Genomic DNA, 19,908 nt, shown 5'->3' on the forward strand with positions numbered 1-19,908 from the left:
TAAAGAAATAAACAGATTTTGCAGGAATATGAGCTCTGTAATATTTATTTCAATCTAGCTCTCTAACAGAATGGAATCCAAAGACACATTATATTATGATTAAATTCAGTACGCATTTATCTTGTGCTAGGTATTTGGAGAAATTTTATAATAAAATCTACAGACATTTATTTACAGCAGTGGTTTTTAACCAGAGGCAACTCTGTCTCCCACAAAACATCTGGAAATGTCTGAGACAATTTTGCTAGTCACTGCTGGGGGAGGTGTGCTACTGGCATCTAGTCTGCCGTATGGTAGAGGCCATGGAAGCTCCTACATACCCTAAAATGAACAAGACAGCCTCCCCCAAAAATTATGTCACCCAATATATCAATACTGCTGGGGTTGAAAAACCCTTTTATAGTAACAGCTTACCAACCTGCAACTCAAGGTATTAACCAGACTCATCTTCTTAGAGATAGCCAAAAACAAAAAAAACTAGAAAGGTGGAAAAAATGTAATACAAAACCAGAAACAAATCCCAGGTTGAAAGGCTCTACATATTATGTGTCAGGCTCTGTACAGGGACCTAGCCTCTAATGGCTGCAAGATCACCTCAGAGTGAAAGTACCAGGCCAAGACTGCCTTGCTAGTCAGGGTCAGAGACAGGCTACAAGCCCCCTTCTATTTGGTCTAAAGCTCATACTTTTCCCATGATACCACTACACAGCCAAAACAGATTTTATCAAGTCCAACATTTGTGGAGAGCCCCTCAAACTCAAACTCAAGGTTTAGTCCCTTACTAGAAAAATTCTAGTTAAGCCTGGTTATCCAGTTAAAACTGGATAAAAGGGCTGCTATAACCTAGCACCAGGGCCAGAAGGGAATGTGAAAATTATAGAGAAAAGATATGGCAATCAAAAAACCAGTGAGAACACAAAAAGCCCCAAAGCCCAGGACATTCACTACAGAGATAAGCCATTCTATACTCGACAGTGGTACAGTGAGAAAGGGAAGGAGGGAGGAAGGAATGAGGGAAGGTGAGAAGAGGCATCATGCAGGGAATGGTAAAGAGCGAGGAGATGACAGGGAAACGGGGGAAGAAGTAGAGAGGGGAGGAGAGGGGAAGAGTAGAGGGAAAGAGAAAAGGGAGAAGAGGTCAGAAGAGCACAAATCAAGCAGAGACCAAGTGGAGAGAACAACTTAGTAAAATACTGTGGGAAGAACTCAAAGACAGAGAAATAAGGAAATGAAGTAGGAAAAAAGAGTAAATGACCCTAACCCAAAACAGCCTGGGGGCTATGCAGAGATAAATGGGGAATAAAGAAGAAAAAAGAAAAATGTCCCACAGAGTCCTAGAAAAAGATGTTTAAATCACTCCTATTCCAAGACATAAATGTCCATTATGGTTGGTACCTACCAGCCACAGTGACTATGCGCACTGGAAATGGGATATGCTGTAAGTGTAATACACACAGTTGATTTTAAAGAGTATGAAAAAGTGTTAAATATCCCATATGATATAAAATATAGTATTTTATAGTAATTACATCAAATGATAATAATATGGATATACTGGATTAAAGAAAATATATTATTAAAATAATTTCACATTTCCTTTTACTTTTTTAGTGTGGGTAAAATTTTAAAATTACACATGTGGCTCACACTGCGCTGCTCCTGGACAGCGCTACCCTGGGCGAGGAGCGCTTCAGAACCCGCGCAGGCGCCGGGGTAAAGCAGGAGAGTCTGCTGCCGTGCTCAGACTCATCCTCGACTTCCAGAACCCTAATTGTCAAGGGTGTGAAACTATTATCTAGGTGTCGACTCATTTAAAGCCACGAGTTCAAACAGGACAGAAGTCTCTATTAATTTTTTTAATAGTTAAGTCTAAGCAAGTAATAAAGACTTATTAGAGCTGAGTGAAGCATGGAAAAGTAAAACTGGAAATTTAATAGGAGCGAGTTAACCTGGGAGACGCCATTTGCAGCCCTGGAACAACTCTGGGTCTTGAAGACTTGATGTTATCTGACCAGTGCAGTGAAGGACGCTATTTTAATATTTTCATTATTCATAAAATAAAAGCATACACGTGGGTAGTTTTGAAAATTCCTTCTCAAGCACCTATTCAAGGTTTTTGAAAGTTGTTTTTAAAAAATCACTTTCTCATCCCTCATATAAAACAATTTTCTCATCTGTAATGTAAGTGTAAATGCCAGAGTATCTCAAGACTTCACTAAAAAATGCATATATACTTGCTTCCCTGTGGGAAAAAACTAACCTATTTTAAATTTGTTGCACAACACCATATCGACAAAACAATTTTGTTACATAGAGACTATATTCTTATCTCTTGATATTTCTATAAAATCAAATAAAATATAGACCACAGTCCCATTACTAGATACGAAAGAATTAAAGATTTTAGAAGGTTAAAGCAGTGCCACGCAAACTTTAATGTACACATGAATTCACTGGAAATCTTTATTAAAATGTCAATTCTGATTCTGGGGGTGTAAACAGTGCCTTTCAAACAAGCACTAAGTTGAAGCCAATGGTGCTGGTCTATGGGTCACACTTAGAGTAGGAAGAGGTTAAAACATACAATTATACCTACATTTAAAATGGAGAACAATTCATATTTAATAAACTAAAACAGGAAAATAAATTTTTTCCCAAAGCATCCATTCTGATTTCTATTTAGGGCATCACCTCAAATAATAAGCATTTTAGTGTTTCCAAGAGTTGACTGTCCAGAACTACCAGGTTCAAAATCATACCAATACATCAAACTCAGGAATTCTTGGCTGCTAATAGAGATCAAGTCAATATAAATTTGGGATGAAGGCCCCTATATTTATCTTAGGCTCTAACTGAGGTTCAGTCAATGGGGATAGCGCATCAAAGAAAGAGAAAGAGAGGTCTAGTATTTCTCTGGGAATTATGGCTATGCCTATGAAATGCAACACACACGTACTTATGTACAAACACATCATATGTTATGAAATAAAAATAAGTACAAAAAGGCAAAGTAAATATATCATTATGTGAATACCAGTGAAGAGAAAACTAGATTATGGATTTCTCAGAGATTTTTTTTTCTTTATTCTTTTCTGAACCTTCCAAATTTTCTACAACAAGTATACAATACTCCACTATTCAAATACACTTTTAAACTTAAAAGCAAATGACAAAATCCATGAGAAGTATTACAGGAAAGCATTAATACTGAGTGAATACTCAAGAATTCTTATTAATGATGGTTAAGAAGCATCTAGTAAGTATAATAAGGAAAAACAAATTTTAGATAATGTTAATAAAGATTCAAGTTACTTACCTTAGTGAAGTTATTCAAATGGCCCAGCTTTCTCATATTTGAAACCCCTTGCAATTTGGCCACATTTTGGAGAATCTCCCTTAAGTTATCAGAAGGTTCTAGAAGAAAAGACAGATAATTTAACATACTTTAAAAGAGTATTTTCCTAACCAAATACATATAACATGCAGCAATAGAATCTTAAAATTTTGGCTTTTGGTTTACATTCTTACTATCTCAAATCCATCTACTTATGTAACATCGAAGTCCACATGGATGACTCATTCACTGTCCTTCACGTCTACAGTCCACTTACATGTATGGTCCGTCTCTGTGTGTCATCACCTGGAATTATCCAACCACTACCTCTTAAAATTTCAACATCCCAAATTTCATTCCTAGCCGTAGTATAGTAATGGGACCAAAATTACTATCCTATTTGAACAAACAAAAAACAAGACAAAACAAATGAAACTGTAGTTCAAGACACTGGCCATTAGCAAGTAAAGAAAAATGACCCCTGAGATGAGAAACAAGGAAGTGCGCGCTACAAGAGCCCCAGCTTACAGTCCTAACAGCAGAAACCCAGGTAAGCCGTTTGAGCCAAAGAGACAGAGCTTAAAGTCCAAGGAGAGCAAGAAGCATTAGAGAGCAAGAAGCATTAGAGAGCGCTGGAGAAAGAGAGCGAGCTCTAATGGCCTTGCCAAGGGGCCCCTCAGGTAGTAAGTACGGCAATGACTGGTGCATGCATGTGTGTGAGGACTTAACACTCAAAAGAATCAAAGGGAAGGGCACCTTGCATTCATATAGGACAGAAGGCTGTGCCTGTTCCTAAGAGTCAAACTGAAAAGTCTTAGCTCAGTAGGGGGTAAAAATCAGTTACAGACTAAACATTTATTTGACCTCATCTAACAAATCTTCAAAGCTAGATATGAAAGCTTTAAACTGATTCCAAGTAACTAAACTATGTCTCAGACCAAAGCTCAAGATTTATAAGAAAAAAAAATGAAGCATGTAACAGGACAAAATTTACAATGTTTATTATCCAGTCAAAAACTATCAGGCATGCATGGCGAAGAAGCAGGAAAGCATGACCCACAATAAGCAGAGAAATCATTCAACTGAAAATGACTCAGAACTGACACAAATGTTAGTATCAGCAGAAAAAGACACAAGGACAGTCTTTACCATTGTAGTCTACATGTTCAAAAACTTAGGGAGAAGCATGAAAGGTGTATAAAAAGTTCTCAAAATACAGTATCTCAGATGAAAATATATTAAATGGGAATAACAGCATAATAACCTTTATACTAGGTAAGAGCTGTGAACTTGAAAACAAAGCAATAGAAACTATCCAAAATGTAAAACAAAAAGAAAAACAATAGAAGAGTATGGATCAGTGAACTGTGGGACTTTAGGCCTAATACAATTACAGTATGTGTAACTGGAGTCCTCAAAGGAAAGAAATGGGAGATAGAAAAATTATTTGAAATAATAGATAAAAACTTTCTGAATTTGATGAAAATAAGCCAATAAATCCAAGAAGCCCCCAAGCACAACAAACATTAGGAGAACTAGACCAAACTACATCTTAATCAAATAAAATTGCTTAAAACCACTGATAATGAAAATCTTAAAGTAACCAGATCAAGAATTTAAAAAAAAAAAAAAAAAAAAAAGGACAAGTTACATAAAGAAAAACAAAGAAAAGGAAAGCAGGTTTCTTGTGGGAAACAAGGCAAGTGAGAAGACAGTAAAACAACATCTTTAAAATACCTAAATTAAAAATTGCTATGAAAAATGTATGAAAACCATTCTTAAGTCACTTGCTTTATGAAAAGAAGCCACAACCAAATATGGCCCCATGCTCTGTAGTTTGCCAACTCCTGGTATAGTGTAAATTTCCCCAGGCTGCCATAAGCTACTTTTGCACTAACATATTTAGCATCTTTTTTGTTTGAAACAAAACAAAAACACAATAAAAAATGTAGCACATCACAGATATTTCAGTTTAAGAGCCATTATGACTTTGAGATTTTTATGTAAACACAAACCAAAGAACTATTTGTTCTGAATTAGTGTTTTCCTCAGCAAAGGAAATTGCCGCACTGTCCTCTGCTACATTTAGCTTGTATCTGCCGGCCTACCTCCATTCTGCTACACGGGTGTTGACCATGACAACCACAAATCGGTTTGTGTTAGACCGCTAAGCACACTACACATCCCAGCTATTTCCAATCACTCTGAAATCGCAACATACAGAGACCACTCATCTGACCTTAGAGAATCTCCTACACATTTTGAATAATAGGTGTTTTAACTCCAATAAAATTTGGTCTAATTTTAAGAGTTGTAAAGTTTTTATAAAGTTCTCAAGTATACTTAAATCACTTTAACATCATTGGCTCACTTAAAACACCTGCAATTCTTTTTAATGAGCTCTGATTCCACCCAATGATGAGCTGTTTTCATTTTTAAGATACTCTCAAATCAGTAATTATAAAGACATTCTAAAATCACTTATAGTAATTTAGAACCTACATCAATTTACAGTCAGAGTTAAGGATCATTAAAGCCAGTGTGAAATTTACCTAATGGAAATATATAACCTAACTATTTCACATCAATTTATAATTAGGATGTCAGGCACCGAAGAAAAAGTTGCACTAAAGTGAAAACACTACAATGTAATGATCCTTCTTAAATGGACCTTACAATCAACAATTTAAAAAAAGCAAAAAGCAGAAAACATGCGCACAATTTGAAAACTAACAGGTGGTGAGAAGCCAGTACTGGGTCAAATGTTTGTCTCATGAAAGATGATATAGAATGAACTTAATACACTATAATAAAGATGGTATCATTGTCAATACAAATCAAAATGAACCAGCTTTTCTACTTTACTCCCCTCCTCACCCCCTTTTTCTTTTATGTAATTAATTATAGGAACCCTCAACTATGGAAGAATCTCAAAGTTTCTTCATGGAATATTAATTCAAAAGAGTATTAGGGCCATTTCAGACATGAAAAGCTGTAATGTTCCTGTTGTAATGAAATGAGAAATCCCTGGCTTCTTCCTTATTGGCCAGATTAAGAGTCTGCAATCTTTTTCTGTAAAGGTAACATAGAACATACTCTTCACTGGTCATAAGGTCTCTGTTGTAATACTCACCCCTGCAGTTGTACCAAGAAAGCAATCATAGAAAAATACACAAATGAACGAATGTGGCTATGTTTCAATAAAATGGGCTTGGCAAGACCTGCAGTTTGCCAACTCCTCTGCTATAGACAGAACTTAGACTAGAGGAGGAGTGAGCAAGCGGGATCAATGTGGTTTTTACTCAGGCGGGGGGGAAGGGGAGAAACAGAAGGAAATTTAAGGAGAGGTTTACCTCTCTTTGTTTCTTTCTGCTCTCACATGTTTCCAATTTGACTTCTCCAAAACTGTCCCAATAATAGTGCTATGTGAGAAGTACAAAGCACAAATGAGATAATCTACTAGGATATTCCCTGAATGCTTGAGGTTTAGGACACCCACAGCTGCATTAAGGGAAAAAGAAAAAGAAATTGTGCCAAGCTGGCTACGATGATCAACCTTTCAAATCCAAGGAAGCGAAACACAAAAGAACTACTAGAATTACAGTGGCTCTTTTCCTTATTGTATAACTTGTAAATTCCTGATACTCTCTCTGGAGGTAATGAAATAACTGGTCACCTGTAAATACTCAGCAATTTAATATTTTATAAAAACACACACATATACGTAGACATACTTACACACACACAGAAAACCACCAAGAGAAAACTATAGTGAATAAACCTTTTGTCTATCTATATCTATATGTCTACACATGCGTGCGTGCGCGCTCGCACACACACACACACACACACACACACTCCTCCTCTGGCTTCATTCTCTGTGTATGTGTACATCTGTGTACACGCACTCACATAAAGGTATATATGAGGTATGTTCAGAAAAAGTCCAGCCATTGTTAGTATTAACGAGAACAGTTTGCATGGCATCGACATCCATGTAACCTGGCAGCCAAGGAGAGTGGACTGGAATGGGCCTGCATGAACAATGATGACTTCACTGCACTAGTCAGTGGGGGTGGTAGAACCGCTGAGTGAGCATGTGTACTGTGTGGTCGTCACATTCAAAATGACTAAGTCAGTATAGCAATGAATTCTACATCAAATTTTGGGTTAAGCTTGAACATTCCTCTGCGGAAACTATTCAAATGATTCAGAAGGCCGCAGCTGTGGGTAACTGGTGAATGACAGCTTCATCATGACAACACGCCCACTCATGCATCATGTCTTGTACAGTTTTTTGCAAATAATCAAATCATCCAGTTGACTCAGCCCCACTACAGCCCAGATTTGGTGCCCTGTGACTTCTGGCTTTTCCCAAAACTAAAATCACCTTTGAAAGAGAAGAGATTTCAGACCGTTGATAAGATTCAGGAAAATACAATGGGGCAGCTGATGACAATCGGGAGAACTGTGGGGGTGGGGGGTCCCAAGATGCCTACTATGAAGGGGATGAGGCGTCCTTTTCCTCTGTACAATGTTTCTTACCTTTTTCATTAAATATCTCTTTTTCATATTATGTGGTTGGATACCTTCTGGATAGACTTCTTATATGCAAGTAAACATGCATGTGTTTTTAAATGTTTTCTGTATATGCTGCTTTAAAATATGCTGCAATGAACTATATTAATATATCTGTTAATAATACACAACATAAAACTGATTTTTATATAAATTTAGGTTCAAGTACATGTAGTAAATTAATGGCCACAAACTACTGGCATATGACTATTTGGAAGTAATGGAAACAACAACAATATTGGAATGAAAAAGAACTGGATTCCAATGAAGATTTTTCGTCTACAAACTATATAACCTCATGGGCAGCCATTTCCTTATATGTATAGTGAAAATTATAATTATCTACCTTGAAAGCACTGTTACAAAATGTGAGGTGTAACTTACCTAGCACAGTGCCTAGCCCATAACAGGTAATTAATAATAGCAGCTATAATTTAAAGTTATTGTTTAGCAAAAAAATTGCTATGACTTAATCATGTGAAAGTTATGTGGTTAGCCCAAGCAAAGGTTTAACTCACATATTAAGTGTCAAAATTAAGGAATTTTTAAATAAGTTTTAGAGTATTACTTTTAGGAACCAAGATTTCCTCATTTTTAAAGTAGAAACTTTTATCATCTTATTGGCCTTAAAAATTTCAGAGGAATAAGGAAAGCAGAGCTAAATATTTTTCTGTGACTTATTTGTGAAATTATAGAAACAAATGCTACATAAACAATGAGCTAGAAAAGCTGGGCACGTAAAAATTTAATATAACAAAATTAAACATGGCTACATAAATCTGATATGTATTAATTATATTTTTAATATTATCTATGGTTACTGTGAGCAGACAAATGAAAACACATGGAAACTACTAGAGTTGGCATCGCCTCTGCAAACGCCAGCAGTGAACGTCTCCACTACCAGCAGAGACATGAAGAGAACATCCTCTCACCCTTGCCCACGGGTCCGGAGGCTTAGAAAGCACTGCTTCACACTCTATAACATTTCCTGTAACTCTGACAGCTATCAGTGTCAAAAAGCTATCTGACTTAGTAGGAAAAGGATCTATCCTAATGACAGCATCCTGGAAAAAGGGTCTTCTTTCACCTCGAATGCAGAGGAACTAAGGACCTCCCCGGAGAGCCTTATTCCATCTTTGCACTGAGCAGAATATATTTTTTTTCTTATTTTACCTTGGTAGTGTTCACCCATTTTTTAATGGTGTAACAATCTGGAATGTAGAACAAGTATTACCTTCCCTCAATGTACTGAAAATAATATTTCATCTGAAGTGACTCGAGTAGATAATAGCCTTTTAATCACTGGTATACTTTAAATATAAATACTGTAGTAGAGATGGGCAAGGAACACCTACCAATCAATTACTACTGCAAATAAGTCAGTTTAATTATAATTTTCTTAAACATTGCGTTTATTATACTAAAAACAAATGCTTTCATAGGGCTGTTTTCGAAGAATAATGAACGTGAATCACTTGCTAAGAGGGAATGATTTAAATAGAGGCAGGGCTACATGGCACAAAGACAGCACTACGTTTCTTCAACATGGCATGCCCTGTTTCTCTACCCAACTTGGGGGAAAGCCTTCTCATTCTTTAGAAGTCTGGCTCAGGTGTGTAAATGTTTCCATGAAGTTATAAGCCCCCCTCTTTATGTTCCCACAACATATTCTTCATACCGTTATTGCAGCAGTTACGATAGTATGTATCCGATTTGCCTGGATTACAGCTTACACTTACTGTGCCAGTGTATTTATTATACTACCTCCTTTCAATCCCCAACACATCCCAATTACTTATGAATGATTACCATAAGTATACAATTAAATTTCAACTCATATTTGTCAGATTTTCTTACAACTACATCTGCTCTCTATCTCCTTTTCCTGGAGATTGACAGGGGATAGTTTTTTGGGTTCTTGTCCCAGGATCCTCCCACTCTCATAATGGGGAGGGCAGTAAGAGGTGAGGTAACTTACGCTGACGTGTACCACTTTAAGACTGTCTTTCCAGTGACCCAAGGTTTCAGGTATCTCTTCCTCCACGTCAATTTTGGATTAAGTTATACTTTCCTCTTTCTATCCATCACAACACATCTATCTTTCTATAATGACAAAATATTGCTCATTTTGAATGACTTGAAGGGGAAAAAGTTCATATACTAATGTGGGAGAAAAATAGTCTCTGTTGAAGGTTTTTCATTCCATAACTTTGATTAGATATATTAAACAAGCAACATCTATCAATTCACTGATGTGATTGCTTTAAAATTCTACTAACAATAGCATGTCTTTAATTGGTTTATTATGAGCATTTTATTATATAACTCTGCAATGTAGACTAGGACTGAACTAGGTATAGAACATTAAAAATAAAGGAAGTCAGGTGGAAATAGTAATTCATTTGAACAGAACTTCTACTAAAGCTCATATGAATACATAATCTTAATAATTAGAAGCTATAATCTTTATTTCAAATCATTATTTTGAGTAAATTATAAATACAACGGACTTAAGTGGCTTAAAATTAAACTTTAAATGACAGAATATTCCTCCAAAAGTTCTCAAAGAAAAAAATTATAACCCTGATACTCTACAGTGGAGAGTCGAGTGGGCACACAGGTTTACCCTCTAGACTGTATTTAGCAACTTTATTACTTACATAATTAACATATAAATGTATTCTATAAAGGATAGTTTTGATATGCCCTGGGAGTAGCTTTGTATTTAGATTTCTAAATTTTATTCAATTGTACATTTCAGTGCTCACTATATGCAATGTACTGTGCCAAATGCTAGGTGAGGAAATTAATAAACATAAGATATGGCGTCAGCCCTGGAGATCAAAATTAAATGGGAAAAGAGGCAATTTAACATTTAGTAGTAATATAAAAGAGAGGTAGGTAATACTACACAAAGAAAATGGAAGAACGGTGCTCAACAGAGACTTCACTAGGCTGAGGACGAGTGAGGACCGGCAATGTGTCTGTCTTGTTCACACATGTATCCTGGCCTGACACATTGCCAGGCTCACAGTAGGTCCTCAATACATGCTGGGTGAAAGACTGAGCAAGAGAGTGAGGCAGCTGTTATTTGGGGATGGATTAACATGGGAACTGATATTTGACCATAAGCAATGAGACTTCTAGGCATCTAAGATAGAAAAGAGCAGTAATGTATACAAGGAAACATGAAAAAAAATATGGTATTTTTCTCAAGGAACTCAAGAACAGCCAGAAAGTCTATATTTACAGGAAACAAGATGATGGGGAATAAACAAAGTAGAGTTACAATGCAATGGCCTTATAAAATACTCTAAGAAGCTTAGATATCTTTGGCAATGGATCATTACTAAGAATGACATTTATGCAAGCAGACAACACGAACAGCTCTGTGCTTTAGAAAGACACTTTGGAGAATGCCCTGCAGACGAGGATAAAGACAAGTTTAAACAGAGGTTACAAAAATCTTACATCCAAGAAACTTCACCAATAATGGATTAGAGATGGTAGGAAAGATGGAAGTAACCGAGGATGATCAACTGGGTAAAATGAGACATTCTATTTACTAATTGGAATCATAGAGCAAATATAGATTTAGGGGAAATTATTTTACCACTTGCACTAAGCATATGCAAAAAAAAAAACAACAACAAAACAATACTGTACAATGTTATATGTTAAATTAAATCAAAATAAATTAGCTATTTGGCCTGCATCAATATATATTATAAAAAATACTAATTCCAGAATCAAGAATGACTAGAAAGTGACCCGGTAATCTGCATATATAAGAACCCCCCAGTAATTCTTATACACACCGAAATGTATAAAAACATGATATAAAGACTGCCAGAGTGTCATGTAATAAGACTCTGATATCCTTTTGGATTATTTGATCTCAAGTCTAGAAGAGGTTAAGAATCTACTCTGTGAAATATGCTTCTGTACCATAAATAAGGTTATAATATGAAACACCTCCACTGACACAAAAATAATAATTACTATTACATATAGAGAGCTTTTAATACTGGATATTAATATTTTTAGATATATATATATAATCTCTTAAAACTCCCCACACCAACCATAGAAGGTAGGTACTATTATTTTCATCACCCCATGTTAAGAAATGAGTCTTAGAGAGACCTTAGTTCACTTGCCTAAAGTCCTCATAATACCAGAAGTGGCAACATGATGTGAACATAAAATAATATGACTCCAGAGTCGACCCTCATTCTCCACAGTAAGACACCCTACAGCGCACCTCATTACACTACCTTTAATAGGAGAGTGCCATTAGTGTAAATACCAGTTTGCAATTACACGTGCATTTATATGACTATTTGATATTGATTTCCCCACAATGTTTTCTTTTAATTAATTTATTTTTCCAAATACATTGGTCTCCGCCTTCCCCCCACCACTTTTCCCTGCCTCCCTTCCCCCATCTCCCTCCCTCAATCCTTCCCCACTTTGGCTTTGTCCATGAGTCCTTGATATATGTTCCTTGACTTGCCCCTTCCCTTCCTTTTCCTCCACCCACCCCTCCCTCCTTCCCTCTTGTCTCTGTTGGTTTCTTTTCCTTTCAGTGTTGCTGGTCTTATTTTCCTTGCATCTTTGTTTTGTTGGTTAGGTTCCGCTTATAGGTGAGATCATATGGTATTTGTCTTTCGCCCCCTGGCTTATTTCGCCTCTCATAATGCTCTCTGGTTCCATCCATGCTGTCGCAAAGTGCAGTAGTTCTTTTTTTCTTTCTGCTGCATAGTATTCCATTGTGTAAATGTACCATAATATTTTGATCCAATCATCTACTGATGGACATTTAGGCTGCTCCCAGCACTTGGCTATTGTAAATTGTGCTGCTATGAACATTGGGGTGCACAGGTTCTTTTGAATTGGCATTTTGGGATTCTTAGGGTATAGTCCCAGCAGGGGAATCACTAGATCAAAGGCAGTTCCATTTTCAGCTTTTTGAGGAAATTCCACACTGCTTTCCACAATGGCTGCACCAGTCTGCATTCTCATCAACAGTGTACACCTTCCTGTCAAAAATGGACAGATCTTCCCAACAAAACATCAACAAGGATATTGTGGAGCTGAATGATGCACTGAATCAAATGGACTAAACTGACATACATAGAACCTTACATCCCAAAGAAGCAAAATACACATTCTTTTCAAATGCGCATGGAACTTTTTCAAAGATAAACCACATGATAGGACACAAAGCAAGCCTCAGCAAATTCAGGAAAACTGAAATAATACTAAGCTTTTTCTTGGACCACAAGGGCTTGAAACTGGAAATCAACCTCAAAGAGAAACCTCAAAAACTTGCAAACTCATGGAGACTGAACAGTAGACTATTAAACAATGAATGGGTCAATAACGAGATAAGAGAAGAAATCAAAAAGTTTCTGGAACCAAATGAAAATGAACATACAAAAGTCCAAAACCTATGGGACACAGCAAAGGCAGTCCTGAGAGGGAAGTTCATAGCAGTACAAGCTTACTTAAATAAGATATATCTGCTTTAATTCACCACTGTGACATCATCCTAACACCTAAACAATGGCTGACACACAGTAACCACTCAAAAACTATTTGTTGAATAAATACACTATTCAGAATAAGTACTTAAAAACTTTAAAATATACCAATCTGTTGATCTAGGTGCTGGTTTCACAAGTGTGTCCATCTGAAAATTCATTGAGCAATATACTTGTAATATATTCACTTCTCTCTAGATATAATTCAATAGCTTAAAAACAAAAATAAAACATTTTTGTTATATTATCAAATATTACAGATTACATTTATTCTTCTTTCACAGTAAACAGGGGCTTTAACTTGACTTTTCACAGTCTGGCATTTATAACAAAAAAGTCCCAGGTCAGAACTGTGAGTATTAAAATACAAGAATTTACAATGAAATACTATCTTGTGATCAATTACAGTAACAATAGCTATAGTATAGATGAATGTAAAAGAGTAAAAAGAAGATTATGCTTCTTTAAAATGAATCATTTTCAAATGCTGAGAAATCAAAATTAAAAAATTTCCCCCAAATTTAACAAAAACATCTTTCTACTGCTTTGAAAAGGAATTTCACTTTCTAAGGTAAGAACAAACTTATTTAATACAATTAATAGTATAATTGCCTTGGCCTATTTAAATTTGTCAAAAATAATTTTCTTTCATGATAATGCCTAGAACACAAAAAGAAAGAAAAAGGTAGAAATTTAAGCCCGCTATTCACCTTCAGAAAATCACCTGCCTTGATCCTTCTCTACTCCCCCACTCCTTTCCAAGCATTTATTTTTTTTGTTGTTTTATTTTTTAATTTAATGTATTTACTTCCATTACCATTTAGTCCCCTTATACCTCCTCCCTCAGCACAGGACTCATGGGCATGTTCAAGCATTTATATTTATGTTCATTGCAAGCACTAGAAATCATGTTCCAAGTTTGCTACTCGTCAGATAAATGAACTAAAGCCTAACTATTTACCTTCCTAATAATCCTCTAACTATCCCATCCCTATTTATTTTTATGTGGTAAGTAATTTGTGAATTTATCATTTTTCTGGTAAAGATGGCTCAGACGTCTGAGATAGAAAATGGAGAAGAACTGCTTACAGTTAGGTGCCGTCTTAAAGCTCATTCACCTCTTTCTCTTTTTCACTATAACATTAGAGGTCAGTGGAATGCTTGGGCTTATAACACTTGCTATTAAATAACTGTGGTAAAAAAACTAATCAAATTCACGAAGCTCTTACTTTTACACAGGTACAAACTATACACAAGTCAATACAAAGAATACACAATGGCCAAGCACCAGGCTACAGAAGTGGCTATCATTAAAGAAACCATGGCATTTATTTCAATGTTATTTTTCTTGGGGGGGGGGGGGGGGGGGGATATATATATATATATATATATATACACACAATCTAAAACTAGAACATTTTCTGAGTAAAAATAACTAAAAGCAATTACTATATAAAGATTACAATCACTGAATGTTCTGAAAATTTTTTATGTCTTAATTTAACATTTTACAAAGATATTTACAAAATCATTAGGTTTCCACAATCCCCTAATTAGGAATCATTTATTATAAGAGGAAAAAAAAAAGTCTGTCTCTGGAACAATTCACCATGTAAATGAACCCTGTAAAAGAATAGAACAGCTGTGCCTAAAGGCTAGGCCAATTGTGATACACACCCAGCCTATTAGAATTATTTACAAGTTGTACATTTTGCTTGTACAGCTACTTTCATGTTTCTGTTTTTCTCTATGAAACATAACTATTTATAGTTCAGATCACTTGTCTGACAGGTGGCTTCTATGAATGTAATTAAGGGCTTCCCTCTCAGCAACTAATAAAGGAACAAAAGTCACACACAAATACACTTTGACTGCAGGACACTCAATTTAAGTGTGGGTTTGAAATCTGAAAAATGTTATTACAATGCCATTTTCTAACCCTTCCATTTGTATTCTTTTTTTAAAAAAATTCTCACCCAAGGATACGTTTATTCATTTAAGAGAGAGAGAGAGAGAAACATTGATGTGAGAGAGAAACATGATCAGCTGCCTCCTGTATGCACCCCATCTGGGATAGAACCTGCAACCTTTTGGTGCACGGGACAATGTTCCAACCGAGACAACTGTCCAGGGCAGTAACTCAAAATATTAAAGTCATTAGGGTTAGACGTACATAGCTTACAAAGCAGTGACATTTTAATACATTCATATAATGCTGGTTTTGCTGTTTTCTCCCCTTGAAGAGGATATTAAGTCTCATTTGATTCAAACTGGATGTACAGTGAAAGGATGATATTAAGTCTCATTTGATTCAAACTGAATGTAAAGTGAAAGGATGAATTCATTCACTTAACACTGACCAAGTGACAGGTGCCATGCAGAGCCTGCTCCCAGGCAACAGTCCATTCTCAACAGGGCAGACAGGGTGATCTTCCAAACGATCAGATAATGTCACTCTCCTGCTTAAAACCTTCTAACGACTTCCCTTTGCAAACATACCACTATCTCCAGGTTATTGCTTGCTCTCCACTCTCCTTTTCCCTCATCAAGCACTAGCCACACTGGTTTTTTTCTATCTCTAGGCCTCTGTACTATACATTCTTTCTATTTGCAAAACTTGGTGCCTTCTAGACAGTCCTGTATCAACCAAATATCACAACTACAGGGAACCTTTCTCTGACAATCCCCCCAGTCAACTCTCACATATCCAACTTTATATTATTCAGACCATTTATCAGTACTTAAAATTCTGTATTCATGTTTATTGTCTCTGTTCTCCCCACTAGAATATAAACTCCTCAAGGGCAGACTCTACTTCTCTCACCATTCAATGACCAGCAAAACAATAGTACACAGGCACATACTAAAGGTCAATAAATACGTGTCGACTGCGAACAAATTATAGCACTATTATAAGAAAGGTAACATAACATACTATAGAAGCCCAAAGAAGGAAGATGCTCAACGCTGTTGGGAAACTAAGCCTGACTTTGCGGAAAACTTGTTGCTGGCTTCCATAAAGATAGTAGACTGGGTAAAGATAGAACTAAAATAGAGAGAGCAATCACGAAGTCATGCACCCATACAGGAATTCAAATGAGAGCCTGAATAAAGGCGTGGCAACAGAAAGGAAAAAAATGATTGCGCAGTACTTCAAAGATAAAGTGATTATCATCATTATTAGCATTGTAGATCTGATGTGCAGAATCAGGGCAAAGAATGAGGCTAGGATGTCCCCTGGGTGTCTGATTTGGCCCCGTTAAAGTACTGCTCTTAACCCAGATAGGAAATATGGAAAGACTTTTAGAGTAATAAGATAATTAATAAGTTTGAAACAGAAAGTTTGATATATGTGACTACATGGTTAAGATGTTAAGCAGTGAAAAAAACTGGTCTGGAACCCTCAAGTTAAAACACAAATTTGATAGTCATTTATTCAGCCAATAAGTATTTATCAAGCACAATACAATGTGTTGGGGCTGTTCTAGACACTGAGGATGCAATGGTAAACAAAACAAAGTAGTCCCTGCCCTCATTCAGCTTACATTCTAGGGAGACAAACAATAAATAATACTGTAATGGCAGTACTGACAAGGGCTATGGGGATAAAAAACAATGTAGTTCAATATTTTTGTTTCACTTTCACATTTACACTTGCCTTTGCATACTGAAGTACATATAATGTTCTTTATTCTACTAGTCTATTGCTAAGTACATGTTACCAGGTTGTTTGCAAGCATATAATCAATTTCCTTTGGAACACTCAGTTCTAATTTCTTGGGTAAAAGCACAAAAAGATGGGCCAGCGATACGCTTTCTATCAAATTACCATCAACTAAAATCAATGAAAAATTAAGTTAAAAAAAACTTAAAGAAATAAATTTTCTTTCAAGTCAAGGAAAATAAAACACTATCACATACAGCAAAAGGAAAATGTAGTACATTTCCATAGCATGTCCTATTATTAGTTCTTAAGAAAAAGAATTAGACATTTAAACATGTATTTTTTTTCAAGGAGAAACATTTCTATTTTGTACTTTAACAACTTTTCAACTTTGATGTATATTTAAAACTACATGTTGTAAATCTAACATAGTAACACACTGATATTTCCACATGAGCATATTATTGTCCACACGAGCATATTATTAAAGTGAGGATCAAGCAATGTTTATCATCCTCCCTTTTTCTCTGTAGAAATACTAAACCAATTTTGGTAACCATTCCACCAAATAAATTAGGTCAAAAAAAACTTTTATTGGATTGAACTTCTAATTTTTCTAACTTGTTTTCTAACCTGTAGCTTTAACACTTTATGGTGATCTGACTGTTTATACTTCCTTTTCGTTAAACAGTTATGAAGAAAAAAAATTAAAGAAAAATTCACTTATCTAGATGTGCTAACTGGCTAAAACCTATTAAATTAAAAGGTCAGGCTAAAGAGACAACAGATAGAGATATTCAAAAAATGATTTAATATTTTAAAGAAAGATGGAATTAGTATAATTTTTCCAAACTCTATACACTCATACAAAGCTGCTGCCCATCCAAAAGAGCCCATCCACATCATGACACCCCACACACATAAGCAGACTTGATTAAAATAACTACACACAAGATGATGATACAACGTAATAGGGGGCATATAAAGTCACATTCAAGAGTACAGACCTATGAGTACATTATATACAGTTCAAAAACAGGAAAAACCAATCTGTCCTGCTAGAAGTCAGAATAGTGGTGTCCTTGGTAGGGGAAGTAGCTCCTGGAAGGAGACAAAAATGGGAGTCTCTAGGGTACTGCAATATTCTGATTACCCCTGTTTTCAATTTGTCAAAATTAATAGAACTGTACATTTATGAGAAACATTTTTAGGTCCATGTTTTTATTCAATTAAAAAATATTTTTCAATAACATTCACTGCTCTCTCACTATATTGGGTATTTTAACATGAACAAGAAAAAAGGGTCTAATACCTCCAAGTTTCCAAGGCCCTCAAAAGCTTACTCCTATCCTACAAATCCAATATAAATACCTAAAATTCTATATCATTATTATTCCTCGCTCAGTAAAATATTTTACTCCTTTCTCATGCCCTGTTCTTGATTTAACGGCATCCGAATCATTCAACGGTGAAACAACGCCCCGCTTTCTTTTTATTTTTTCCAGCTGAGGCTTATCTCTCCCTTCTCTCATCTCCTTTGCTCTCATTGACAACATAAAGAACACCTGATATCTATTTATTTTATCTATGTGCCAAACTGTAATAAATACTTTATAAACATTTTACTCACTCCTCAAAAAAAGTGTTATCTCTGAGAGAGATGAGAAAACACGCTCAGAAAAAACAACTTTTCTGAAGTTAAAGACTTCTAAGAAGCAGGGTCAAGACTCCAACCCAGACCTGCCTGGCTCCAGAGCGCACCTCACTGTTAGCTCCAGTGCTAAACTGTCGCCGTACCGTGCAATGAGCTGTTACTAAATGGTATTTTGTCCGTATTAGTAATATTTTGTACCTTATTATCTACTTTTATATAATCCTACTGGTCATACTGTTTACAGATATACCAACTTTATCAAGTCATACCTCACTTACCGTGCACTACAAGACAATACTTTACGGAAAACAGCCAGGATGCAAAAGAATCACTCCAAAAGACTACCATAAAAATTCAAAGTATGTCTCAGCACCAATTTTACTCACTACAAATCATATATATTATTGATAGTAGCCCCTCCCTTAATTCCTTATAATGACAACCCGTTTATCTTTACTTTCCATATATATTAACAAGTCTAGGTATACTTTTTATTATCTAACACACTGAAAGTAAAAACTGAAAAATTAAAAGACTGCTAAATATAGAAAAAATAAGTGCAATGTAAAGGGATAGCTGAGAGCAACGAAACAGCACATAAGATTAGAAAGAGCAGTCCAATGTTAAACAGGACAATCATAAACACAGTACATGATATCATAGCAATGCCCCTAGCCAGAGAAAAAGTTAAACTATGGTTGATATTTTCTTCTTAAGAAAGGCGAGACATATATAACAGATCTATCCAAATGCTTCAATAATTTTATCCAAAATGCTTAAAATGTGTATTTCAGAGTTCACGCAGTAACTTGCTTATTACTGAGTACCACTTCAAAACAGTCCTACCAGAAATAGAACACTCATTTAATTACTAATTATTCCAGCAATTTGGATTCTCTTCTCTTTATAAAGACTGTAAAGGGCTAAGTACATGAGTTTTAGAATCTAAAACAATAAACAGGATCTGAATCCCACCTCCCTTTCTTACTGACAAATGACTTTGGGCCAGTTAGGCTGCCTCTGGGCCCCACTTTCTTCACTTTAATTAATATGTAGTTCCTAGGCATGTGGAAGATTAAATTAGGTAATATAAGTAGTTTTTAACACGGTTCCCAAGATATTATAACAA

General features: G+C 35.7%; 1 protein-coding gene across 2 annotated transcripts in view; it reads right to left on the reverse strand.

The window, feature by feature from the left end:
* The window catches only part of RICTOR (RPTOR independent companion of MTOR complex 2), a 100,597-nt gene that overhangs the window by 69,963 nt on the left and 10,726 nt on the right, over positions 1 to 19,908 (reverse strand). For both annotated transcript variants that reach the window (XM_054583957.1, XM_054583956.1), the window contains exon 3: positions 3,317 to 3,414. In XM_054583957.1, the coding sequence (XP_054439932.1) occupies positions 3,317 to 3,414 (98 nt within the window). The remainder of the gene's footprint in view (positions 1 to 3,316; positions 3,415 to 19,908) is intronic.

Source organism: Pteronotus mesoamericanus, unplaced genomic scaffold (genome assembly GCF_021234165.1).
Source record: "Pteronotus mesoamericanus isolate MK-2021 breed Mesoamerican mustached bat unplaced genomic scaffold, CSHL_Meso_final contig_75, whole genome shotgun sequence".
Lineage (NCBI taxonomy): Eukaryota > Metazoa > Chordata > Mammalia > Chiroptera > Mormoopidae > Pteronotus > Pteronotus mesoamericanus.